Genomic DNA, 27376 nt, shown 5'->3' with positions numbered 1-27376 from the left:
TAGCCATGTGCTCCTTTAGGAGCTTTAGATATAGGCCTTATAAAAACTTTAACTTTTCCCGCATTCAGAAACAAAGTTTTTCATAGTGCGCATTTCTTGAAAGTCAAAACTCAAATTTCATCCAAAACCAAAAGGTTTGATGGTGGGGCGAAAATCTATCAGGTGTATGCCCATTTGCCAGAAACCGCATTCAGAGATTGTGAAACTCCCAAAATGACGATTTCAAGCTTTGGCACTCTAAGTTTCATAGTTGGTGAAAAAGAGCATATCTTGAAGAGAGAATACACTAGCTGCTTCCAAATGAAATATGTATGATGGTGAGTGGTTCCATATCATATATTAAAAAGGTAGCCATCTGCTCCTTTAGGAGCTTCAGATATAGGCTTTATAAAACCTTTAACTTTTCCCGCATTCAGGAACAAAGTTTTTCAAACTGTGCATGTCTTGAAAGTCAATACTCAAATATCAACCAAAAGAAAAAGGTTTGATGGTGAGGCGAAAATCTATCTGGTGTATGCCCATTTGCCAGAAAGCGCATTCAGAGCTTGTGAAATACATACATGACGATTTCCAGCTTTGTCACTCTAAGTTTCATAGTAGGTGAAAATGAGCATATCTTGAAGAGAGAATACACTAGCTGCTTCCAAATGAAATATCTATGATGGTGAGTATCATATATTCAAAAGGTAGCCATGTGCTCCTTTTCCCGCATTCATAAACAAAGTTTTTCAAAGTGTGCATTTCTTGAAAGACAATATTTAAATTTCATCCAAAAGGAAATGGTTTGATTGTGGGAAATGCACAGTTTGAAAAACCTTGTTTCTGAATGCGGATGTAATGTTAGAGCCAGAATTATTGCTGATTGGTAGGGGATCAAATACTTAAAATACGATAATAAATTAATAAAATTGATATGATGTTGTTATTGTGGATTATTTTGTGATATTCTGTCTATCAATGTTAAAATGTACCTATGATTAAAATTCTACACAGTTCCATTCTTTGTAAGTGGGCAAACCTACAAAATCAGCAAGGGATCAAATAATTATTGCTCCCACTGTAGTAGTACTAATGTTATTCTAAAAGGAATATTATATACAGTGGTTTAGAAAAAAGTATTCAGCCCTCTTTACTTTCTGCACACTTTATTATGTAGTAGATTTAATTTTAAATGGATAAAATTGGCCTTTTGGAAATTTATTTAAAAAATAAAAAACTTAAATCTCTCATTTACACTCTGCTGTGGTCCGGTAAATCCTGTTTGATTTATCCATCCATCAATCCATTATCTTAACCCGCTTATCCTGAACGGGGTCACAGGGGGGCTGGAGCCTATCCCAGCATATATTGGGCGAAAGGCAGGAATACACCCTGGACAGGTCACCAGTCCATCACAGGGCCTGTTTGATTTATTTATCTTTGAAATGTGGTTAGAACTTGATTGGAGTCCACCTGTCGCAAATTGAATTGATTGGATATAGTTTAGAATGGCTCACACCTGTGTATATAATTCACACTGTATGTCAGGACAAAGACAAAACCATGACATTTGGTGCCGCGATACAATTGTGGCAAGGCATAGATCAGGGCAAAGGTATGAAACCATTTCTAAAGTACCAGCACCCCTCCTTTGATAGTCAGATTTGGTTTTGAATTTTAAATGGAAAAAAAAAATCTATATTCACAATGACTTGGTTGTATTATTTGTTGAAAAATCCAATGTGATTTTACCCCACATAGTGTGACAACTTAGCCACTGATGGGACACACCCTCTAATTAACTATATATAACTCTACTGAAATAAGATATGTCATGATGCCATGTGTGGTGGGAATTTAATTTATTCTTGTAAGAAAACACTCAGAGACAGAGACAGTAAATAAAATCCAATCTTTACTATGTGCATAGGGTCCAAGTTGCATGCAAAAACAAGGACAAAGGTTTTTCTCCTTTGTCTGGATATATGTATGCGCAGAGCGCAACAAATGTACGCCCCCTTTGAATATTAATATTCCCAATGATCAATATTCAAAGACAATCCACCACTCTTCTCCTTACTACAGATTGTTTATTCATACTCCCCCCTTCAAGGTACTGTTTATGCAGATATATGTTCTCAAAACGTTCCCACGATGTATACGCAGGGGCCTGCACTCGTCTGAGAAGTCTATATTATCTTGTTTTAAATCCCTATGTCCAGGGGGGAAGATAATCCCCATGGTAACCTCCGTGGTGAGGTCTTATGTTTTTGGTTCTGCAGGCTCACAGGCTCCCAAGACAAGATAATATAGAACACAAGGCCGTAGCCTTGGAGGCCCACAGTACAGAAAGGGAGAGACATCTCAACTCACACAGTTACAGAAAATAATATTCATTAGCACAAAGCAAGTTATGATACTTTAATAATTATGTTTGATCTGGATCACTCCAGGATAAGCAATTAATAATAGGATAAGCAATTAATAATAAAATAATTACATAAAGGTATAATTTCAACAACACCATGTGCCTTCATTCTTTCATTTGGAATGACATTTATTCTAGTGTTGGGCGATATAAAGATAAAAACAACCTAACAATAGAAATATGGGCCATAATATGGATTTATCTGGCTATATTGTCTATATCAGTACAGAATGGATTTTGATGGTTACGCAGCATCAGGGTAGATAATTAAGCGTTATGGAACAAGGACCGTGGTATGTCATGGATATTGGCACAGCTAACGCGGTGGTTAGGCATGACGCGAAGCGGCCGTTACACTCCCTAGCTATGCCAATATCCACAATATATACCACGGGTTTGAGTTCCATAATGCTTTTATACAACGGTTGCCACATTTATCTTACTAGTTATTATCTTTCTTGAGGGAAAATTGGAAGATAAAAAGTGATTTACTGAACATTAAAATGATAAAGGTATAGCATTAGGTTAACAAATTTAGGTTTAAGAGAACAAACTAATTAGATATTAGCTCACTATGTAATTTCTGATAATTGTTTTATCCTGTTAAAGTGCAAGCATCTGGCCATGAAATTCCAAATGCTCAGGAAAGGAAGTAGACAGATTAGCAACATTTGACATCTGTGATTGTTGAAACCACTCAGAAAGATTGAACTCATCTCTAATTATGGACAACATTCTTTTTGAAACAAGGGGCTCCTTTCACGAAAGCGATCTCGCAGACCGCAATATCTCATTAAAACATGTGTCATGAAAATTCATTCCTTGTGAATCGCAAATAAAACTGCAATGACTACAGACTTCTTGCAGAGCCTATTTTTTCCTCGCAAATATGGCGTTTCTTCTGAACTTCTGCTGAAACAGAGGCAGGTTCCACAAAGTATCTTCCGTGATCATGCCCACCCTTTCAATACTTATGGAGTTAATGAAATAATTGAACGATATAGATTTCCAAATTATGTTTATGCAACCTTCTTGGCAGAAATCTTTGATCAGTTAGGAGCATGTGTATGCTAACAAAAAGTAGGGTACATAAACATTTTTTAAGTAGGCTACAGCTATTTTAATTATTTTTTAACAATTTACTTCTGGAAAGTAAAAAAGAAAGTGCCTCTACTCTATGGTATTTAGTTCAGAAAAAGCACTGACAGCTCCATGTGACCATCAGCTTTCTTGGGCTTGTCAGACGAAGCAATAGAATAAGCAAACCTTCCATCTAGATATTCTGATTAGGTGATCAGAATCAGTTAGATACTTTGGACGCTGCAATTGTTAGGATAATTATTAGATCGCTAGTTTGCATTAGTAATTAGCAGTTTATATAGGCGTGCTCAGAGCGACGCTCCCTCCCATTTTGGAATGGTATGGTGTGTCAGCACCCCATTACAGTCTGCCCTCTCCCCTTCAGAACGCACTTCCAGCAACGTGGCCCTCCACGGCGACGGAACCCCACCAACCTTGCTACCCCTCACTGACCCCCTGTGACATCTTCACAGTTGCAGGGGGGCTATGGAACTGCCAATCTGCCACACGGAAGGCTGACTTCATTACTGGTTATGCCTCCCTCCTGTCCCTACAGTTCCTTGCCCTCACTGAGACCTGGATTACACCAGAGAATACCGCCACCCCCGCTGCCCTCTCATCCTCCTTCTCCTTCTCACACACCCCCCGACCCTCTGGCCGTGGAGGTGGCACTGGCTTGCTGATCTCCCCTTCGTGGAAATTCTCTGCGTTTTCCCTCACTGACCTATCCCTATCCACCTTTGAATGCCACACTGTCTGAATTACTCACCCTGTTAAACTTTATATGGTTGTTGTTTATCGTCCTCCAGGTGCCCTGGGAAGTTTCCTTGATGAGCTTGACACTCTACTTTCCCTGAGGATGGCACCCCATTTATCCTCCTGGGAGATTTCAACATCCACCTGGAAGCCTCCCAGTCTGCTGCCTTCTTACCACTACTTCACTCCTTTGACCTCTCTCTGCAGCACTCTCCCCCAACTCACAAGGCTGGAAACCTTCTCGACCTGATCTTTCTGAGGAATTGCTCCTCTTCTAACCCCACTGTTACCCCTTTACACAAGTCTGATCACTTAATTTCACTTCTCCATCCCCCTAGCCCCTCTGCCTCCCTCCCCTTCTCTCACCCCCACTGTTTCTGTCCGATGTAACCTCCGCTCTCTATCACCCTCCTCCCTTGCCCCCAGAGTCACCGCTTCCTTCCCTCCTCTTGAATCCTTCTCCAAACTACCCACTGATTCCGCATCTTCCGTGCTGCTTTCCTCTCTCCCTTGACTCTCTCTGTCCTCTTGTCTCCCGGCCTGCTCGATCCTCCCCTCCCAGCCCATGGGTTTCTGACCTTCTACCTTCCTCCAGGCCCAGCCTACGTGCAGCTGAGAGGAAGTGGAGGAAATCAAAAGACCCATCGGACCTGTGTTCCTACCAGTCTCTCCTGGCGGAATTCTCCTCCGCTATCACCACTGACAAAAGAAATTACTTCCAAACAAAAATCCAGAATTCCACTTCTAACCCTCGTCAACTGTTCTCCATTTTCTCCTCTCTCCTGAGCACACCTCCCCCACCATCTCAGTCCTTGCTCACTGCTGATGACTTTGCAGTATTTTTTGAAGAGAAGGTTGCAGATATCCGCAGCACCTTCGCGACCACCACCACTTCTATGCCTGTGTCCCTTTCTGTGTCTGCCCCGTTTCTCCTCTTTCTGTCCCCTTACAGATGCTGATGTGTCTCACCTCCTGCTCTCCCACCGCCCTACTACTTATGCCCTGGACCCCATCCCCTCAAACCTCTTTCAGGCAATCACGCCTGACATCCTCCCGTTTGGTACCTCCCTTGATAACTCCTCTCTGTCCTCTGGCTGCTTTCCCTCATCATTCAAGAGGGCCTACGTCACCCCGCTCCTAAAGAAACCCACTCTAGACCCCTCCTGCATTCAAAACTACCGTCCAGTACCTTTTCTATCCAAATCCATTGAACGAGCCGCCTCCAACCAACTCTCTTTCCTTCCTCTCACAGAATAACCTGCTGGACCCCCACCAGTCCGGCTTCAGACCTGGCCACTCCACGGAGACTGCACTCCTCTCTGTCAATGAGTCCCTTCAGGCTGCACGAGCAACCTCTCTCCTCTGTCCTGATCCTTCTAGACCTCTCTGCGGCGGTCAACACGGTCAACCACTCCATCCTCTTAGCCTCCCTGGCATCTACAGGGATCTGTGGCACAGCCTTAGAGTGGATCAAATCTTATCTCTCTGGCCGGTCCTCCCAGGTGTCCTGGGCTGGAGGAGGGTCAACCCCTCGCCCCCTTGTTACAGGAGTCTCCCAGGGCTCAGTCCTCGGACCCCTCCTCTTCTCCATCTACACAAGATCCCTTGGCCCCGTTATCTCTGCTCATGGCATCTCCTATCATTATGTCGATGACACCCAACTCTTTCTCTCCTTCCCCCCATCAGACACACAGGTCTCTACCCGTATCTCCGCCTGCCTGAGAGACATCCAGAGCTGGATGGGCAACCACCACCTAAAGCTCAACCCAGGTAAGACAGAGGTAATCTTCATCCCTGCTTTAACCTCTCCCTTCTCTGATTGCTCCATCTCACTAGGGGATACCACAGTGACCTCATCCCCTAGTGCAAGAAACCTTGGAGTGGTGATGGACAACAGGCTATCCTTCTCCGAGAACATCGCTACGGTGACCCGGGCGTGCAGGTTCTTCCTGTACAACATCCGGAGAATCCGACCCTTTCTCACCACCTACTCCACTCAGCTCCTTGTACAAGCAATGGTCCTGTCCCGCCTGGACTATTGCAATTCTCTGCTGGCTGGCCTTCCAGCATCTGTCATCAGACCCCTACAACTGATCTAGAATGCTGCAGCCCGTCTGGTATTCAATGTTCCCAGGCATTCACGTCACCCCCCTGCTCAGCAACCTCCACTGGCTGCCCATTATGGCTCGCATCAAATTTAAAACTTTGGTGCTCGCATACCAGGCAGTTAAAGGATCAGCCCTGTATATATTCAATCCCTTATCAAGACCTATACACCAACAAGACCCCTCCGTTCTGCCACTTCGTGCCGTCTGGCGCCTCCCCCTCGCCACACCTGCACTTCACGCTCACGACTGCTGTCTGTCCTGGTCCCATGGTGGTGGAATGACCTCCTGGTGGATGTCAGAACGGCAGAGTCTCTGACCTCCTTCAAGCGCAGTCTGAAGACCCATCTCTTCAGGCTACACCTATCCCTCCCCAACTCACCACCATGATTAGCCTTAGACTGTAATGGCACTTATGTATATATATTGTTACTTGTATAGGTATTGTTGTTTTTATTGGCTGTTGTATTGTTGTATTCTAGCTGCCAACTGTGGTATGCTAGTTTGAAAGTTGATTGTACTCTTCAAGGGTTCTGATTTTCTGTATGTTTACACTACGACTCGGAACTGTAGTGTCCTCTCAGGTCCTCTCTGCACTTGTTCTTGTGTTTGAGTTGCACTTTGTTGTACATCGCTCTGGATAAGAGCATCTGCTAAATGCCATGTAATGTAATGTAATGTAAAAATAAAGTGCCGATGTATTGTAAATACTGATTTCATTCAGATTCCCGATCCCCAACAAAGGTGTCAAGTGAAACTTCTATGTAGGACTTGGTCTCCCCAAAGTCCTAACAAACACTCTTTTGTGTAGAAATGGGTAGGTTTCTTCTATGTAAACATCGACCCACAAGTTGTATGTTAGAGTAGACTCGGCTATTATCTACTATTAGCACACACAACTACATTTGCAGAAACTGTGAGATTTGTGTCACTGCTTTGTCACAGGTGACAATAGATGGCTTCTAGGTGGCAGGTAGGTTTAATTTTCATATTGCAAATAGTAAAATGCCTAATGTAGCCCATCTAGTGTTGGCTATTAGGTGTACCAGGGAGACATAATAGTTCAAATAATAAATAAATTGAAATACATTTTTTGTAGTTTGCCTATAATTTTTCAACCGCTTGGACACTCATGACCAGCCCACATAGATTTTAGGACATTTACATTTTTGTTATTTGGCAGACGCTTTTAATCCAAACCGACTTTCAAGTGCATATGTTCTTCCACAAGTTAAAAGCATCAATCCATAACTAGCTAAACACACATGAAAAGCTGTTCTAAACAAAAAGACAATAGTCATTGTAAGTGCAATTTTTGTATTAAGGGTTAGGGTTAGACAAGAGGGATATTGGAATGGGGGGGGATCAGGAGGGAGGACTAAGGTATAGTCTGAAGAGGTGTGTTTCTAGTCTGTGTCGAAATTCTGTTGTCCTGATAGTGGTAGGCAAGTCATTCCACCACTGAGAGTGGGCTTGCTGGGATGTAGGGAGCAATTAAAGATTGGATGTAAAGTGGGGCAGTCCCCTTAGCAGCCTGGAATGCCAACACTAACGCCTTGAAGCAGATGCGTGCGGTAATAGGCAGCCAGTGGAGGCCAATGAGGAGTGGGGTGACTTGAGCTGACCTGGGCTGACTGGTGGTCAGGCAGGCTGCAGGATTCTGGACCAGCTGGAGGGGCTTGATGGGAAACTGGCCAGGAGGGAGTTGCCGTAATCCAGACGGAAGATGACGAGCGTCTGGGACTAGGAGCTGGGTGGCTTTCGCAGTCAGGAGAATCTCTGCCCACCTTCAAGCGCAAACTTAAGACGCACCTCTTCAAGCAGCACCTCTCCCCATCCCTCCCTACCTCCCTGTGAATCTTAATTGTTGTCTTTGTGATTTAAGTAGCGTTTCGGTATTTTTAGTTGGCTAGGTAAGCAGTATTTGGATAGTTAAGTTTGGTCACTTCTGCTTTGTTGTTTGTTTGTTTGTTTATTTGTTGATTAAAAAATAGGCCCTGCTCCTTATCTTTGTTGCAGACCAAATGCATAATAGTTTCTCATTCTAAAAAAAAAACTGTTGATAGAATGTATTGGAACAGCAAGTATTCCTTTTGACAGATGACAGATCTGAATTTCAGTTTTTATTTCCTGGTATCTAGATGTGTTAAACAAGTTAGAATATATCACATTTTGTATCAGACCACCCAATTTTTTGGTGAGCAAAAGTACTGGAACATAACTGACAGGTGTTTCTTGTTGCCCAGATGCGCCCTGTTAGATTGGTTAAACAATAAATAGTTCTTAATGCCTACTGTTGGTTTTAACCTTGGGTCTTGCTTGTGAAGACTTCCATTTTCACTGTGTTTGAGCTTCTGTAACTTTGTTTTGTTTAATTATGTTCAGTAATTTTGACAAGGATTATGCCTGTAATCAAAAGGGTTTAAGATCCAAAAAAAAGTTGTCCAATAAATGTAGTTAATCTAACCAAAATATCCACATTCTACTGACATTGCCTTAAAACGTATAATACTTAAATTATGAATTAAAAACTGTGCAGCTTGTTATTTTTCTTATTAAACTGTGCATGCTTTCTTAAAAACATTAACCAATTTCTCACCATTTAGTTCACTGTAAATAATACACCTTTTGATGTAAATGGTGAACCACTAGAAAATACCAAATGATTTGTGGCTACACCACACAAAAAATGTGTGAAAACATGCAAATAATATGAAATATGAATTTGGCACCTACAATCTGTATAATCTCCTGAAAAAAGGGGTTATATATAATTTGGCAGCTGGGCCAGTGAAAATGTCAGTGTACTCGGGGCAAGTAGAATGCTGACGAAAAAATCCTTAATGTCGAGCTCTGGGCCCTGCTTCACAAAGCAGGATAACTTGTAACTCTGCTTAACTCAAGGGAACTGTTAGTCTTGAGCCTTGTATTGCTATTAAGCATATTCTGTTGAAGTTAGCTGGGAAAAAAAGCATATATCGTGATACATATTGTTACCATCCAAAATTGAAAATATATTGTGATATAAATTTGAGGCCATATCCCCCAGCCATAATTGATTCCATTGTGATGAATTGTGAAATTTAAGAAATGTCCTGCTCGCCCCTATTTCACTCTTGAGTATGCATGATACTCTGTTACATTTCACTAGCACCATAGAATAAAAATAAAAAAAAGACTTGAAAATGTGTTTTTGGTTCCAGAATTTCTCTGAAGAAAATGCTTCATATTTTGACACCAACTGAATAGGAACAAGTGCTAATATAATTAGGGTCTTTGTGTTCCTACAGTTACACCTTGCAGAATGTTGTCAATTTACTTGACCTTTGGAGTGAGAAGATGTACTTTCTCTATCAGGTAATCCAGGCCCCACTCCCTGTGTTTGTCTGTGAAGGCATCAGCAGAATCCAGTAACTGAATGTCACAGGTCTTGCCTGAAATTCAAAGGAGCATATTGTATATCTCAAAACAAAATGCCAACATCCATAATAATCAAAATGTGTGATACAGAAGGTGTATTGTATGGTAGAATTGTATTGACAAACAAAAGATATTACAGTTATATTTAATGTTATTTATTTATATTCACTTATTGCAACAAACCTACCGAATAAATTTTCTACATCCTCATCAGGCACAAAAAATGGTGGACCTGTCAAACAAAAATGTGCACATTTTTTTAGAATGATGTAATAAGCAGTCAATGAAATTGATTTATGGAAGGCAAATCAACGCAGATACATAAAGCCTCAGTAGTCTCCCAGTTTTCAGTCAAATGTTCCAGAAATTATTAGTTATCATGGAGCATGCCTTTAACAAAACCATTTTTCCCCAAACCAGTTTTAGTCAAACTGCTTCCCCAGGATCTTACCTCTACACAACTCTGGATCGTACTGCAATGTGTCTAAGAGGTATCGGCAATCCTGATCCATTAAAGAAGATATTAGGGTGGCATACCTTTTATAAGGAGAAAGGATAGACTTATCTTATTCTCTGCATGCTTTTTAAAAGACACTTATGGGAGGAGGTTATGGTACCTCACCTTTGCCTGTCACATGGGTTGATGGCCACCAAGGACCCTCTGTCCCAGATCCCACCAAACTTCCCTGTAATGGCACTGGGGGTTTACAGAGACATGCATGACATAGTTTCTGTTCCAGTTTTACATATCTTATTATATATTTTTAGCAGCCCAAGTATATAAGAGAGAGAGCCTCAGGGGCCAAAACTGAAAGGGGTTTCAAAATATACAATATAAAAAACATATAGGGCGGCCTGTAGCGTAGTGGTTAAGGCACATGACTGGGACCCACAAGGTCAGTGGTTCGAATCCCGGTGTAGCCACAATAAGATCCGCATGGCCGTTCGACCCTTGAGCAAGGCACTTAACCCTGCATTGCTCCAGGGGAGGATTGTCTCCTGCTTAGTCTAATCAACTGTACGTTGCTCTGGATAAGAGCGTCTGCCAAAAGCCATTAATGTAATGTAATATACAAAAGAGCTATCCCATTGTGATTTTGTAGTGTGTAGTGTGTCAATAATTTACTCTTACAAAACTTTATAAAGTACTTGCAGACCCTATTACAACCACATAGCATAAATAATTGAAAGAGAAAACAATTTTCAGGTTCTCCACGACTCATACCTGGAGAATTTAAACAGGTCACATTGATATAAGGATATTTTGCCATCAGTACTCTGTGAAACAAAAGAAATTGAATTCAGCCAGGACGAGCTGGTTGGTGTGAGTGCGTGTATGAATGGGTGAATAAGAAGCATCAATTGTACAGCGCTTTAGATAAAGGAGCTATATAAATGCCAACCATTTACGACTCACATATTTAGATTACATACAGTGGCTTTAGAAAGTATTCACTTTTTGCACACTTAAATGTGTTATAGATTTCATTCTCAACACATTTTGCATTCTCATTTATATAAGTATTCAGACCCTTATTTCAGTACTTTGTACAAGCCCCATTGGCAGCAATTACAGCTTTGAGTCTTCTTGGGTAAAGCTTCTGGATTTCGGCAGTTTATCCCATTCTTCCTGGGAGATCCCAAGGCCCTTTTTGCCCGGGTACTCAGTTTGGCTCAACTCTAGAAAGTCTTGGTGGTTCCAAACTTCTTCCATTCAACAATTATTGAGGCTACTGTTCTCCTGGGAACACTCAAAGATTTAGAAATTGTTTTATACCCTTGCCCTGATCTATGCCGGTCTATTTTATCACAGAGGTCTATAGAGAGTTTCCTGGACTCCATGGCTTGTTTTTTGTCCTGACATGCAGTGTGAATAGTGGGACCTTACATACACAGGCGTGTGCTTTCTAATCAATTTAATTTGCCACAGGTGGACTCCAATTTCTAGACACATCTCAAGGATAATTAAAGCAAACAGGATACACCTGACCACAATTTGGAGTGCCACAACAAAGGGTCTGAATACTTATGTAAATGAGAGTTTTCAATTTTTAACTTCTAAAAAAAGAAAATTCTAAAAACATGTTTGTATGTAGATTGATTCACAAAGTGTGAAAAAGTGAAGGGGTCTGAACACTTTCTGAAGCTACTGTATTTCAATGAATATGCACTTGTCAGTCAATATTTGATTTGGTGCTGAGTGCAGTAAACTATCAAACAGGGAGCATCTGCCATGTTAAACAGGAGAAATACCAACAATCCCCACTATATAGAAACAGATTCAACAACAGGTGGGTGGTGGCGGGTGAGCAGCAATTCTGTGAGCAGCAGCAATTCTGTGAGCAGCAGCAATTCTGTGAGCAGCAGCAGCAATTCTGTGAGCAGCAGCAAGCAGGGCATGCAATGAGCAGCACTGCATAGGACGGTCAGTGATGTGTGCATATGATAGATTGAGTAAGATAACAAGGAATGGTGCAGCTTATTGGTCGAGTATGAGAATATCCGTTTGCTGAGGCCAAACTTGCTCTGTGCACTTCAATGCACAGCACTCATTACTGAATCATGCACCAGCATGGAGTGAAGACGCATGTCCAGGGTAATACACAGAGGGGCCTTATCACCATATAGAGGGAAATGACTTGATAAATCATTGCATCACAAACCCATCAGAGCTTGCTGTGCAATGCTATGTTTTCCCAGTACCTTAAACACCTTGGCTCCTGGTATGTCTGGAACCAATTCTTCAGAGTAGTTTAAATTCTGGTCCTCAAAGAACTGCTTGATGCCCTTCTCAGAAATTTCTACCCCAACTACCGAGTGGCCCATGTCTGCTAACCTGAAAAGGACATCAGAATTGGGAAGACTTGTACATTACCGGGGGCAAAATGCAAATCCTAATAACCATTCGTCAAGTCTAAAACTACAAATGAAAATTTGAGGAATGCATCTCTGACCGTTGAATTGGATGGAGTAAATGGGAACTCATTACCACTTCATGTCCACAGCTTTCCCACAGAGAGGGAAGAAAACCTGAACACCCTTTCTTCCACATAGAATTTTTTCAATGTTACTTTCCAGCATCCTGTTTCATATAGAGAACAAGCAGAAGACAATGAAATACAAAAGTTAAAGAAAAGAGTGTAATTTATAGCAAAATATGTAAGACATGATGGGCCAGATGTATTAAGCATTTGGCAAAGATTTTCACATGTATATATATGTGATGCATTCTGCCCAGGAAACATCTTATCAATCAAACTGGCACATAAGACTGCATTTAAGGGTGGATCGTACAAATAAAGGGCGGAGATATTAAAAGTCTGGCTGATTATGTTTCCCATTGAATTAACCGAGGCAGAAGCGAGCTTTATAGATAAATAAATATAATAATCTTTGCAGTAGAAATCACACTATTTCAACTCCCAGAGCATAAAATTATCAAACAGATTATTAATCTCCTGAGGAATGTGGTTTATGATTATTGTTGTTTATTGACTATCTAAGACACTAAAACACTTTGATTGATGTGAAATGGAGCAATATGGAAAAATAACTGGACAACTTCCCTGTGTTCGGAAGACCGCATTTCCTATTCTATTCACTGTTATGCAGGCTTATCCATATAAGCCTGCCCGGTTTGTAGTCTCTCGCTAGCAACAGCTTCCCCACCACAATGTCACAGTGGATCACCATTACCATTTCACCAAGTTTTATGACTTTACACACACACACACACACACACACACACACACACAGACACACACACAAAAATAAATAAATCAAGCTGATATGGAAGTACTTTTTTATGTATTCGTCATGAAAGTTGCACTGTTTGTATCAAAAAACGACAAAATATTGTAGCAAATGGGTCAATGACGAATATAGCTTCTAAAAAGGGTTTTTTTTTGCATATTTTTGAAACTGGAAAAATGTGTCTAAACAAGTCTCACTTGTTGTATAACATTTCAAAGTGTTTAAATAATTTTTTTTAACTGTATTTTTAACTTCACCGCCCAGAAAATGTCAGGTGGCGCAACCAAATATTTGTCAATATATTTTCCCACTATTTATTTTAAGTAAAATCTTTGGCAAGTATCCTTTAGAGTGTCTACAGTGCCAAACACATTATTCTTTTGTGGTTGTGTTTTGTATTTATAATAATTTAAGACTATTGCATTCTAGTAGCCAGGTATTTGGTATCTTTAGCATCCTATTTTACATTTAAAGACAGACAGAAAAATAATTTCTAAAATATAGGAATGAATGCATAAAATACAATAGTTATTCACATTTGATTTGATTTGATTATCTTTATTTTGAACTTACATATATTAAAACAAAATGAAACATAATGAAGGCCACAAACTATATTTAATGAAAAATAAAAAATAAAAAAAACAAAATAAATAAAAGTGCGATCATTTCTCATCCCGTGTCCAAAAAGGAGTAGGAAGAAGTAAAGACTTATTTACTCCTACCCCCTTATTTCATTAATCATAATTTCAATAATCAATTCCAAATGCGCTGTATGCTTACTATATATTATGATAGCTATATATAATTTACATAACATCATAGTTATCAACCATTTGTTCATGTTAACCTATTATTTATTGGTTTAAATATGTATTTTACCTGGTCGCACCACCTGACGATTATCAGTTGTGCCACCTGACAACATTAGTAATGACAGGAACTATGGTGAATAATTGCAAGGTTTGAAAGTGTATAATATCTTTAACTTAAAAAGAATAAACATTTGTTAGTAATGTAATAGATAATCTTAGAGCTTTTAAGAACATTATTTATTTCATATAATGAGATTCCTTGCAGACGGCACGGATGGTGCAGTGGGTAGCACTGCCGCCTCACAGCAAGGAGGTCCTGGGTTCGAATCCCCGTCGGCCGGGGCCTCTCTGTGCGGAGTTTGCATGTTCTCCCCGTGTCTGCGTGGGTTTCCTCCGGGTACTCCGGTTTCCTCCCACAGTCCAAAGACATGCAGGTTAGGCCGATTGGAGAGTCTAAATTGCCCGTAGGCATGAGTGTGTGAGTGAATGGTGCGTGTGCCCTGCGATGGACTGGCGACCTGTCCAGGGTGTATTCCTGCCTTTCGCCCCAATGTATGCTGGGATAGGCTCCAGCCCCCCTGCGACCCTGATCAGGATAAGCGGGTTCAGATAATGGATGGATGGATGGAGATTCCTTGCAGTTGCGCCACCTGACTTATTGGTTGCGCCACGTGACTTATTGGTTGCGCCACCTGACTTTTGCAACTAATTTCAAATTAAACAGGCTTCTACTTGGATGCCTGGATTAGCTTTTGCCATTGCTATCAAATTCATACATATAATTAAAAAATGTAATAGAGTTTTGTGATGAAATAACATTTTCCTAGTTTTACACTGGTTGTACCACCTGACATGGAAAGTGTTGCCAGCCTACCTACGTATTAAAACTAGCTATTTTTATCAATATTTGAGAGAGATCTACAAACCTTTTCACTCAAGTATAACTGTCACTTGGGGTCCTCTTGATGATGCAATATCCTGTTTACTGTTATTACCTCTTCATTTCATAATAAAAGCCCCATATTGACGGTTGTGCCACCCTGACATTTGAGAACATACAAATGCCGGACAAAAGTTTTCCAATTATCTCAATAGCTTTAAACCTATTGATACTTGTAAAATTGGTTTATTTGAAAGGTTTCAAACATAAAATCATGCCATAGCATTTTATTTTGAAATTATCATTAAAATACTATTTTTAATAGTTCTTAGTCTGTACCTTTTTACATTACATTACATTATTGGCATTTGGCAGAAGCTCTTATCCAGAGCGACGTACAGTTGATTAGACTAAGCAGGAGACAGTCCTCCCCTGGAGCAATGCAGGGTTAAGGGCCTTGCTCAAGGGCCCAACAGCTGTGCGGATCTTATTGTGGCTACACCGGGATTAGAACCGCCAACCTTGTCTCTCCCAGTCATTTACCTTAACCACTACGCTACAGGCTGCCCCTTTGCCTTTGCTTGGACAGTTGCGCCACCTGACATTTTGGGGGTTTGCGATGCCAAAACATGAAAAAAAAAATATTATTTGAATGTACTCAAAATGTACTCAGACTAAATATGTTTTATAGAAGGACGTGATATGCCATGAATTTATCTAATTGTTTTACAAGGAAATAATGCACTCAGACACAGAAATTTGCACGTCATGTCATTGACCCAAATCCAATTAGAAATATAAAATAAATTACAAAGCCCTAGTATTGTTACTACTATTTTTCAGCACCAGTTAATGGCCTTTATCCAATGAATATTTACAGTCAGGTCCATAAATATTGGGACATCGACACAATTCTCATTTTTTTGGCTCTGTACACCACCACAATGGATTTGAAATAAAACGAACAAGATGTGCTTTAACTGCAGACTTTCAGCTTTAATTTGAGGGTATTTACATCCAAATCAGGCGAACCGTGTAGGAATTACAACAGTTTGTATATGTGCCTCCCACTTTTTAAGGGACCAAAAGTGATGGGACAAACTAACAATCATAAATCAAACATTCACTCTTTAATACTTGGTTGCAAATCCTTTGCAGTCAATTACAGCCTGAAGTCTGGAACTCATAGACATGACCAGACGCTGGGTTTCATCCCTGGTGATGCTCTGCCAGGCCTCTACTGTCTTCAGTTCCTGCTTGTTCTTGGGACATTTTCCCCTCAGTTTTGTCTTCAGCAAGTGAAATGCATGTTCAATCGGATTCAGGTCAGGTGATTGACTTGGCCATTGTATAACATTCCACTTCTTTGCCTTAAAAAACTCTTTGGTTGCTTTCGCAGTATGCTTCGGGTCATTGTCCATCTGCACTGTGAAGCATCGTCCAATGAGTTCTGAAGCATTTGGCTGAATATGAGCAGATAATATTGCCCGAAACACTTCAGAATTCATCCTGCTGCTTTTGTCAGCAGTCACATCATCAATAAATACAAGGGAACTAGTTCCATTGGCAGCCATACATGCTGCTTGCAGGCAGGGTTGAAGGTGTCAGTACAGTCTACCGACTTCCTCCTGAATCGCAGTCAGGTGACACTACCACCACCATGCTTCACTGATGAGGTGGTATGTTTTGGATCATGAGCAGTTCCTTTCCTTCTCCATACTCTTCTCTTCCCATCATTCTGGTACAAGTTGATCTTCATCTCATCTGTCCATAGGATGTTGTTCCAGAACTGTAAAGGCTTTTTTAGATGTTGTTTGGCAAACTCTAATCTGGTCTTCCTGTTTTTGAGGCTCACCAATGGTTTACATTTTGTGGTGAACCCTTTGTATTCACGCTGGTGAAGACTTCTCTTGATTGTTGACTTTGACACACATACACCTACCTCCTGGAGAGTGTTCTTGATCTGGCCAACTGTTGTGAAGGGGTTTTTCTTCACCAGGGAAAGAATTCTACTGTCATCCACCACAGTTGTTTTCCGTGGTCTTCTGGGTCTTTTGGTGTTGCTGAGCTCACCGGTGCGTTCTTTCTTTTTAAGAATGTTCCAAACAGTTGATTTGGCCACACCTAATGTTTTTGCTATCTCTCTGATGGGTTTGTTTAGATTTTTCAGCCCAATGATGGCTTGCTTCACTGATAGTGACAGCTCTTTGGATCTCATATTGAGAGTTGACAGCAACAGATTCCAAATGCAACTTGAAATGAACTCTAAAGGCTACTGCTTGGCTTGAGAAATTTGCATTCGCTAAATAAAATAAAACACCACTACATATCACGTATGTATTATTTTGAGGTGCAGTGGTTAGAGTGTGGAAATGTACAAATGGGCATATTGCTGAATATTGAAACGAAGCAGGAGAAGTTGTAGTACACATGGAAGAAATGCACTCATGACGTCCAGTCATCCGTGGCATTTTCTGTAATGAAATGTGTTCTGTGATGAAAAATGTTTACCTCAAAAGTGAATAGCCTAAGCTTTTGTCATTTTATCGTGCTTTACAGTTGGTGTTCTCGCACATGGCATCGCCCCTCCCTGCCAGAGAATAATGATCACCTTGTTTCAATTCGATTGAGATGGGCAGGAATTCGCGTTGAGCGAAACGCACATATTAATGAGTAAAGATTAAGAAACTGCAATGGTCTTATTCAACTAATTTTAAAACTATTAACATCATAAATATCCATCCATCCATTATCTTAACCCGCTTATCCTGAACAGGGTCGCAGGGGGACTGGAGCCTATCCCAACATACATTGGGCAAAAGGCAGGAATACACCACATATTGTTTCTTCTCATATACCTTAATTATATGGATTGCAACACGATGAATGCAATACCCTCCTTCTTCCATGGCTTTTCCTAAATACAAGTGTTTTTAAAATAAAAAAACTTGACTCACTAAAAGAAATGCACAGTTTATGCCATTTTTATGAGTGAATGGCTATGCTATTCAGCAACGTAATGGTCGATGCATTGAAGCTAATTGCAGAATAAGTGCTGTTGAAAGTAATTTTTCACATAAAATCAATCACTCAAAATGCATTCATTGCAATGGGCCTTGGGACGAGAATTAATTCTTGCGGTCTAATATAAAGTTTTATGATGATGATGCAAAATATAGTACATGTGCTGTTTCAGAGCCTGGAAGATTCAAGCTTAACCAGGCACTCGGTGATATTCTAGTGCCAGTCTCTGGTGAAGCTTCTACCTCATGCACTCTCATGTTTAATTACTGCTGTATTTACACTGTATTTATATTCATACACATATTTAGAGAATTATGAATAAAAGTTCGATTTTTCTAAATTATCCCTAGATTTTCCCAGCCCTATTAATTGCTATGTTAACACTACAGGAGGCCACGTCATTTTGGTGTTTATAAATCACGGAAACATAATGAATGCAATATTCTCCTCCCATGGCTTTTCCCAATTACATGTGTTTTTTCAATAAAAAAACTTGATTCACTAAAGAAATGCAGACAATTTGTGACATTTGTGATATGGTAATGGTGATCGATTGCAACATTGTGGCGGGCTGGCCTTGCCTTGCTTTGGGGAAGCTGTTGCTAACTAGTGACTACGAACCGGGCAGGTTTATACGGCTCAGCCTGCATAACAGAGTGAAAAGTTGTTCAGATCATTATGAGCTTACACGGTCTTCCGAACACAGGGACGTTGTGTAGTTATTTGTAGTTTTCTTGAGAAATATTGGTCCAATCAATCAGTGTTTTAGTGTCAGGGATAGTCAATAATAAACCACATTCCTCAGGAGAAAAACTACCATTGTACAGATGTTAACTTCTGGTGTAAGCGATCACTTCCCCTTATTATATTTAGACCAGGTAAATATAATCTTCGGCCAATCAGTTAGGTGAATGAATAAATTATCTTGAACTAGAACTAGAATTAACTAGAATTGGAAGAACTAGCAGGACTACTGGCCTCAAGGCCCAGGTTTGAGTTTCTGTGATCTGGAGCTTTATGGCAACTATCAATGCAGGAGCTGAGCAGCCCATATCAAGCCTTGTTTACTTGTGCACATGAAGCTGATGAAAGCCGATTCTTCCTTCCTGCCAGCGGTCCTTCCACTCCGATAGGTCCATTACTCTATCCACCTGGGTGTTCATACTGCTGCAAAACAAGGGTATTGTTGGATAACTCGGTAAATCATTTTAACAAACTACCATACAAAGTACCCTGCTCTCATAAACCATGTTTATGGAATGTTTCTGGTTGTTCTGTATCCCCTATGCTAACAATTATATTATCATTCTTTTCTTTTGTGACTCTATGTCTGTACTGTTCTTTGTTTAACGTAGTAGACCCTCGTCTTCTGACTTTGTGGTGCAAAGATGGGAATATTAAGGTGCTGTCCACCATGCGGCAGCTATAACAGCTTGTAAACACTACCTGTAGCCAGCTAAGAGTCTTTCAATTCTAGCTTCTAGGCAGAACACCTTGCATGTACTTCATCTTGGAGATCTCTCCACAGATTTTGAATAATATTAAAGTCTAGGGACTGTGGTAGCCATTCCAAAACCTTCATTCAAAATAAATAAACAACACTATCCCACCCCCAGTCTGTTGAAACTTTCCAGAAGCTCTCCCAAATACAGTCAGGAAGCAAAGTCAAAGCTAACAAAATATAGGGACGTTTGTAGGCTATATATAAATAACTGCGATTTAGAGATTCGTTGGGGCTTTCATTTTGAGGTTATGAATGGGAATGAATTAATTGCTAGATACTACTGCTAGATGTTGGATCAGCAGAAAACCAGTCTTTCCGTAGATATGTCCAATTCGGTATCTCCCATTTGGTCCAAACATTCACATTTCAGCTGTCGGTGTTCTCATATATTCACTGAACTCTACAGATTTTTTACAGTCTCATGTTACCTAGTGATTTGATCAAATCATAACCTGCACCGCGTTGTAAGATCATGACCAATCAGCTATAACATTCAATGTAAAATGCACATATTTATCGGTACAACAGCATTGTTTTTTTCGACAAGCTATAGAGTTCAAGCACCTAATCGACCAGCTAGACATGAAAATGGAAAAATTGAAATGTTTATAAAAATAAGCTAAATATTGGTATAACACTCTGTACCTAGTTAGGGAGTAAAATATTTTCTTGTTATCCTCCAGAAGTTATTTTTTTAATTACTTTCATAATTTTTTGTCAGATGTAAAGGAAGTCTGATGGCACTCTGCTAGCACATTAGCTGCTAAGGGGACTTTCTTTTTCTCTATTTAGCTAAAAGTTTACCCACTCTAAGTGATAAAATGTGCTGTGCATTCAACTCTGATAGCTTTCAAAAAACAACTTGCATTCGTCTGGCAGTTTGAGGGCTGCCGGTTCAATCCCACCCTGGGTGTGTTGAAGTGTCCCTGAGCAAGAGCTAAACCCCAATTGCAGACAGACTGCGTTGACCATGTTGACACAGGGTCAGCAAGGTTTGATGAAGACAGTGCTCGTCAATAGCTAATGATGTGGGAAATAGTTTGGTGTTATTGGTGGTGTAGTACACTGGTTGCTGAATAAAGATCTTGTAGGAATAAACCACAGGTAATGCAAGTTACCTGTGAGTCAGCATCCAGCTGTAATACAAAGGTTAACCAGGTTTGTTGGACATACAGAGATAACATCAGCAGGACCATTGTTACCGCCATCTTGTGACTCTTTATTTGTTGATTTGTTGTTTTCCTGTAAACCCTGGGTATATAGAGGGGAACGTGGAATGGTTCGAGGAGACTCGCTAATACGATCTCCTGCGCACTATTTGCGTATAGCCATTCATATTACAACTTGTAATTCTTGTAACACAATGTCATTCTATTTCTGCAATGCACATTGTTTAATAAATTGTATTAATTTGAACCTGCATCCTCTTGGCTCTCACCACTGCACACATACTAAGTGTATAATTGTAGGCTATACAGGCCACAGGCACGTCCGCGTCTATACAAATAGATAGCGATCATATAGAGCCACACTATTGCCGGACATTTGCAGTTCCTTTTGTTGAACTGTTAGAACAGAGGAGCAGTTGAACTTTTGGAGTCAGATAAACGAGAACAAAATTAAATTGACCCTGTTCCAGTAGCATTGGTCAGACCCCACGCGTTTCCTTCACCTCTCGGATACTTCCGCCTTCTGGTGTATTTGGGGGGTTTCTAACAGTACCAAACAAAATGGCAACATGTCTATAGTCGCTTTTACTAAGGAAAGTATCATATTATTTAAATTATCACCGATAATGCATATGCATTGATGCTAACCATTGTTTCATGAATAAAACATATTAGGGATGGGCCTTTTCTGTATTTTCATGTTTTGGTTAACTAGCAACATTTTATCAATAACCCAACTAAAAATCTATTTTTCACACACTTTATCCGAATAGAAACAGCCTTCAATCAACGCATTATTTCATTCCAAATGTTGGCTTTACTATTACTGTACACTAGCTATGTTGACGCATTGACAGTAGGTAGCCTACTTCAGCAAGCTAGATAACATTAAACCCAGTCAAAATGCTGAAATACAAAATAACATGCCTTTGCAATAAGCATATGTTCTTTAATGTCTGCTTATTTTAATAAGCTTCCTTAACTGTCACGACCGTAACATTCAAAAAGATACTGACGATTAGAAAAAAGGAACCAATTATAGATCACAGATCACCTCCGTGAAAGTTATCTTTGCATATACATTTTTAATACAATCCTATTTCAAATGCCTGTTTTACATAAACATGACAGACGTTACATTAGCGGTTGCAGTCTCACCTTTACAAGATTCTAGAATTATCAATTAAAACTTAACCCTCTTTAACATTCGATTAATTTTGCCTTACAGATTAAATCACTATGACGTCACTACAGCAAAGAACTTAGTTCTGTGTGGAAGGTTGAGGAATGTGAATAGCAGGCAGCGTTTTCTGTGTCATTTAACCAAGGACTTAACACGTAAAATAAATGTTGGAATATAAAAAAAGAAATTACGAAAACTGAGCAAAATTGTTTTATTTATAAGATGCTAGCTAATATAACATTAATGTTAGATGTCTGCAACCCCCTTAACGTTAGCTAGCCAACATCATTAACACGAACACAAGTGCAAACTAGCTAGCTACAGTTATAGCTTACTAGTTTTAGAACAGACAAGGTCGAATTTAACGTTTTATTATTTCATGTTTGTAAAGCTATCATCCCAGTGTTCCTCTGTATGGCCGCCGATGAGCGTCTGGTGTTTATTAGCTAACGTTAGCTGCAAACAATGTTTGTGAAGGACATTCAGGTTAGAAATTCTGGTTTTGTTTTTTGTTTTTCCCCCACTTTCTGACACTTTGAAACTTTCAATCAATTTTTATTTGTATAGCGCTGACAGGAAGACACCTTGAGTAGAAGGGAACCCATCTGCCGCTGGTTGACACCGGTTTGTTGAAAGAATGGTTTTAAATACAAACAGATTAATAATTTGAAGCAGAGATGAGGAAGAGGGATGGCAGGAAGACCAATGGGTAGCATTGTCAGGCAAGGGGACAGGCTTGGTGCTACAGCTGAATCAACAGTGGCAGGAGGGACATGCACAGCTGGTCATGGGCTGGGGTTGGGGCCAGGGCCAGAAAGGGGGTGCTCAGGAAAAGGTGAGAGGATATAGGCTAGAGCAGGGAGCCCAGAGCAGGGAGAAAGTGACATTGTTAGGGAGTTCAGATGGTAATTGGTCAATCACAGCAGGAGAGATTGAGAAACTCCAACCCTACCATTACTGGTTTTTGATGCGTCTGTGTATATTTGACCATCACATTTACATTTTAGTCATTTGGCAGACGCTTTTAATCCAAAGCGATTTACAAGTGCATAGGTTCTTCCACAAGTTAAAGCATCACATCCATAACTAGTAAACACTAGCTGTTCTAAACAAAATAGTCAGGAAATCAGGAGGTAGGACTAAGGTACTGCAGCTCGACCGCTAGGTGCTCGTAGTGAGGGAACCATAAGGCGACCAGAGCTGGCAGACCGGAGTGGTCTAGCTGGAGAGAAGGGAGTGATTAAGGATTGTATGTAAGGTGGGGCAGTCCCCTTAGCGGCCTGAAATGCCAACATTAGGGCCTAAGTGGATGCGTGCGGCAATAGGAAGTCAGTGGAGGCCAATGAGGAATGGGGTGATATGAGCCGACCTTGGCTGACTGGTGATCAGGCGGGCTGTAGCATTCTGAACCAGCTGGAGGGGCTTGATGGCACAAGCTGGGAGACTGGCTAGGAGGAAGTTGCAGTAATCCAGGCGGGAAATGACGAGCGCCTGGACTAGGAGCTGGGTGGCTTTCTCCGTCAGGAGATGACGGATACGGCGTATATTGTAGAGGAAGAACCTGCAGGTTCTGGCAGTGGAGGATACATGTGGAGCCAGGGTGAGGTCATCAAGAGTCACCCCAAGAGTATTGGCTATATGGGAGGAGGATACTACAAAGTCCTCAACAGTCAGTGAGAGGTCGATTGTTGGAGAGGACTTAGCAGGGATGTAGAGAAGCTCAGTCTTGGCAAGGTTAAGATTCAGGTGGTGGGAAGTCATCCACGCAGAGATATCAGCCAAGCAGGCAGAGATCTGTGTGGTGACCTGGGCATTGGGGGGCAAGGAAAGAAAGAGTTGGGTGTCATCAGCGTAAGAATGGTATGAAAAGCCATGGAAAGAGATTACAGAACCAAGAGACATGGTGTATAGAGAGAAGAGGAGAGGACCAAGAACTGAGCCCTGCGGGACTCCAGTTTGTAGGGGGTGGGGGTCAGAGACTGAGCCAATCAGAGGCTGAGGAGGAAAACCATGCCAGTGCAGATCCTGTGACACCCATCCCAGTCAGCGAAGAGAGCAGAATCTCATGGTTGACTGTATCGAAGGCAGCCGACAGGTCGAGGAAGATGAGGACAGAGGAGAGGCATTTGGCTTTAGCAGAGTGGAGTGCCTCAGAGACCACAAGCAGGACGGTCTCAGTGGAGTGGCCACTCTTGAACCCGGACTGGTTAGGATCATGGAGATTGTTCTGGAGAAGATAAGTGGACAGTTGGGAGCAGACTGACAGTTCCAGAGTTTTAGCGAGAAAGGGAAGAAGAGAGACAGGCCGGTAGTTGTTCAGAACAGAGGGGTCAAGAGTAGGTTTTTTGAGCAGGGGAGTGACTCTGGCCCTCTTCAGGGAAGAGGGCATGGTGCCGGAAGACAGGGAGGTGTTGATTAGAGAGGAGAGAAATGTCATTAGGGATAGATTGTAGAAGGGAGGGGATGGGGTCAGGAGGACAGGTGGTTGGGTGGTGGGATGTGAGGAGTTTCAAAGTGTCGGAGTCAGAGAGGGGAGAAAAGGCGGATAGGGAGTTGGGGAAGGTAGGAGGGTCAGCAGGGGGAGACGGTGGGCTGAAGGAATTGCGAATGGCATCGACTTTCTTTTCAAAGAAGGAGACAAAGTCATCAGGTGTGAGTGATGAGGGAGGAGGGGGGCCAGAAGAGAGGAGAAGGCTGAAAACAGTTTGTGGGGATTAGAGGCGGCCGTGTTAATTTTAGAGTGAAAGAGGGAAAGATTTAGCTAGAGAGACAGAGGAATAGAAAGATAATACTTATGTAAAGTGCACTACTGTTCAATTTTTTTTTGAACAGTTATTCTCTCTAAAAGTTCAAACTCAGCCATAATCTCCGGAAAAAACCATGGAGGAACCGCCGGAAAAGGAACGGTTGGACTTCTTCTCCCTAATCTCTATTTCTCTTGTTTTTTGATCAATGACCCACCCAAAGCTCTTATCTTTCTTTTTGCTTTTTCCCCAACAAGGCTCAGAGTTGGATGCTGATTGCTGACCTCGTGAATTTACCCAATCATTTAAATAAAGTTGTGTTCTTCTTAGATTCAGTGGTGCTTCTCCTATATCCACTTGCAATGCTGCTACTGGGGTTGTTTTAATTACACCACAACATAATCTAAATGCCTGATATTGTATTACCTCCAATTCCTTAAACAAACTGTCTGCTGCAGATCCATATACTACACACCCATAATCAAAAACAGATCTGATTAAACTTATATATATATAGCTGCCATTGCTGTTCTTTCTGCACCCCATTCAGTTCCTACTAAACAACTCATCACATTCAATACCTTTTTACATTTATCGATTATCTTTTGTATGTGGACTGCCCACGTTAATCTCTCATCAAACCATAAACCTAAAGATTTCGAACTCTTTCCTATATAATCTTAGATTGAATTGGTTCCCTATCTTCTTCCTTGTAAAAAATAGTGACTTTTCTCGACTGAAAATGTAAAACCCCACTTCAACTTTACTAATTGCCTCTTGCACCTTCTTCACTATAAACTCTAAATTTCTTCCTCTTTTCCACATTGCCCCATCATCAGCGTAAATTGACACTACAATATCTTTTATCTATATTTGAAAATACATAATTAATCATAACAGAAAACAATAAAGGACTAATTATACTTCCTTGTGGAGTACCATTTTCGACAATGTATTTGTAATATACATAACATCTTAATAATAACATCTTCCTACTCTAACTAGAATTGCTCTATCACTGAAGAAATCCTTTATCCACCTGTACATTCTTCCTCCTATTCTTAATTTATCTAACTTCATCAATAATCCTTCTTTCCACAACATATCATACGCCTTTTCCACATCAGAAAAAGACTGCTACTACACTCTCTTTATTTATTTGAGCCTTTGTTATTTCATGTTCTATACAAAGCGTTGGGTCCGTAATTCCCCTTCCTTTCCTGAACCCACTTTGATATTGTGTCATTAAACCTCTTGTTTCTATATAATATGTTAGTCTTTCATTTTTCCATCTTTTCTATTATTTTACATAGATGAGATGTCAGTGCTATAGGTCTATAATTAATTGGGTTGTTATGATCTTTTCCTGATTTACAAATAGGTACAATTACTGCTTCTCTCCAACTGGTGGGTAATCTCCCTTCTTCCCGCACTTTATTATAAAACTCTATTAAAACTTATTTTGATGCTTCACTAAGATGGTGCAGAGTAATGTAGCAAATTTGATCTTTGCCTGGTGATGTAATCCCTGATTTCCTAATTACATAATTAAGCTCCACTTGAGTGAAAAGTGTGTTTATAATCTTGCTCGACTCCTCATTCTCCACTATTCAAAAAAAAAAAAAAAGGTTGGCATTTATATAGCGCCTTTATCCAAAGCGCTGTACAATGTGATGCTTCTCATTCACCCATTCATACACACACTCACACACCAACGGCGATTGGCTGCCATGCAAGGCGCCGAGCAGCTCATCAGGAGCATTTGGGGGTTGGGTGTCTTGCTGAGGGACACTTCGACACAGCCCGGGCGGGGGATTGAACCGGCAACCCTCCGACTGCCAGACGACTGCTCTTACTGCCTGAGCCATGTCGCCCCCTAACTATTCTAATAGTTGTCTCTCTTCCCCTTTTACTTTCGTCATTAATATTGTTTGAGCTGTGCACTTTCACAAATGTCTCAGCAAGTATTTCAGCCATCTCCCCATTAGACACAGCTGACATTTCTCCATTATCTAAAACTGGATATCCATATTCTCTCTTTTCCATTTTTTTTAATCATCCCCCATATTTCTACTACTGGTGTGTCTCTACCAACTGAGTTACAGAAATTCCTCCAATATTTTCTTTTTGCTTTCTTAACAATTTTCCTCACCATGGCTTGTCTTTTTATATACTTTATTAAGTTCTGAAAGTTATGAGTTCCATTCAGAAGTCTGAAAGCTTTATTTAGATTCTTCACTGCCTCACCACATTTTTTTGTCCACTAAGGTACCATTTTCTCTTTACCCCTACCACCTTTCCTTGGAATGGATTGCTCCGTTGCTACCAATACTGCCTCCTATATCCTCTGATTTACTATTTCAATACCTTGTCTCGTGTCAATTTCCATCATTTCTTGCTCACTCAACTCCTTAAATGCATCCCAATCTGCCAATTTAAAATTCCGTACCTTTAGTCTCTCTGTGGTGTCTTTTCCTACTCTCATCCCTACTTTAATTAATATTGGATAATGATCACTATCCAAAGTGGATTCTCT

The 27376-nt window shown here is 40.7% G+C and overlaps 1 protein-coding gene across 8 annotated transcripts in view; it reads right to left on the bottom strand.

Moving 5' to 3' along the window:
- Window positions 1-1874: 1874 nt before the first annotated feature.
- Window positions 1875-27376, bottom strand: part of LOC133136745 (probable thiopurine S-methyltransferase) — a 36617-nt gene continuing 11115 nt past the window's right edge. For 6 of the 8 annotated variants that reach the window (XM_061254450.1, XM_061254445.1, XM_061254447.1 and 3 more), the window contains 8 exons: window positions 19309-19407; window positions 12758-12850; window positions 12472-12604; window positions 10994-11046; window positions 10391-10465; window positions 10220-10305; window positions 9956-10000; window positions 1875-9782 (listed from right to left, as the gene is read on the bottom strand). In XM_061254450.1, the coding sequence (XP_061110434.1) occupies window positions 9664-9782; window positions 9956-10000; window positions 10220-10305; window positions 10391-10465; window positions 10994-11046; window positions 12472-12604; window positions 12758-12850; window positions 19309-19403 (699 nt within the window). In that variant the 5' untranslated portion in view covers window positions 19404-19407 and the 3' untranslated portion in view covers window positions 1875-9663. The remainder of the gene's footprint in view (window positions 9783-9955; window positions 10001-10219; window positions 10306-10390; window positions 10466-10993; window positions 11047-12471; window positions 12605-12757; window positions 12851-19308; window positions 19408-27376) is intronic. The other 2 variants (XM_061254452.1, XM_061254453.1) reach the window with 1 other exon arrangement.

Source organism: Conger conger, chromosome 9 (assembly GCF_963514075.1).
Source record: "Conger conger chromosome 9, fConCon1.1, whole genome shotgun sequence".
In the NCBI taxonomy this organism is placed as follows: domain Eukaryota; kingdom Metazoa; phylum Chordata; class Actinopteri; order Anguilliformes; family Congridae; genus Conger; species Conger conger.
Note: the sequence above shows the minus strand (reverse complement) of the source record. Positions and strands in the feature narration are given on the sequence as shown.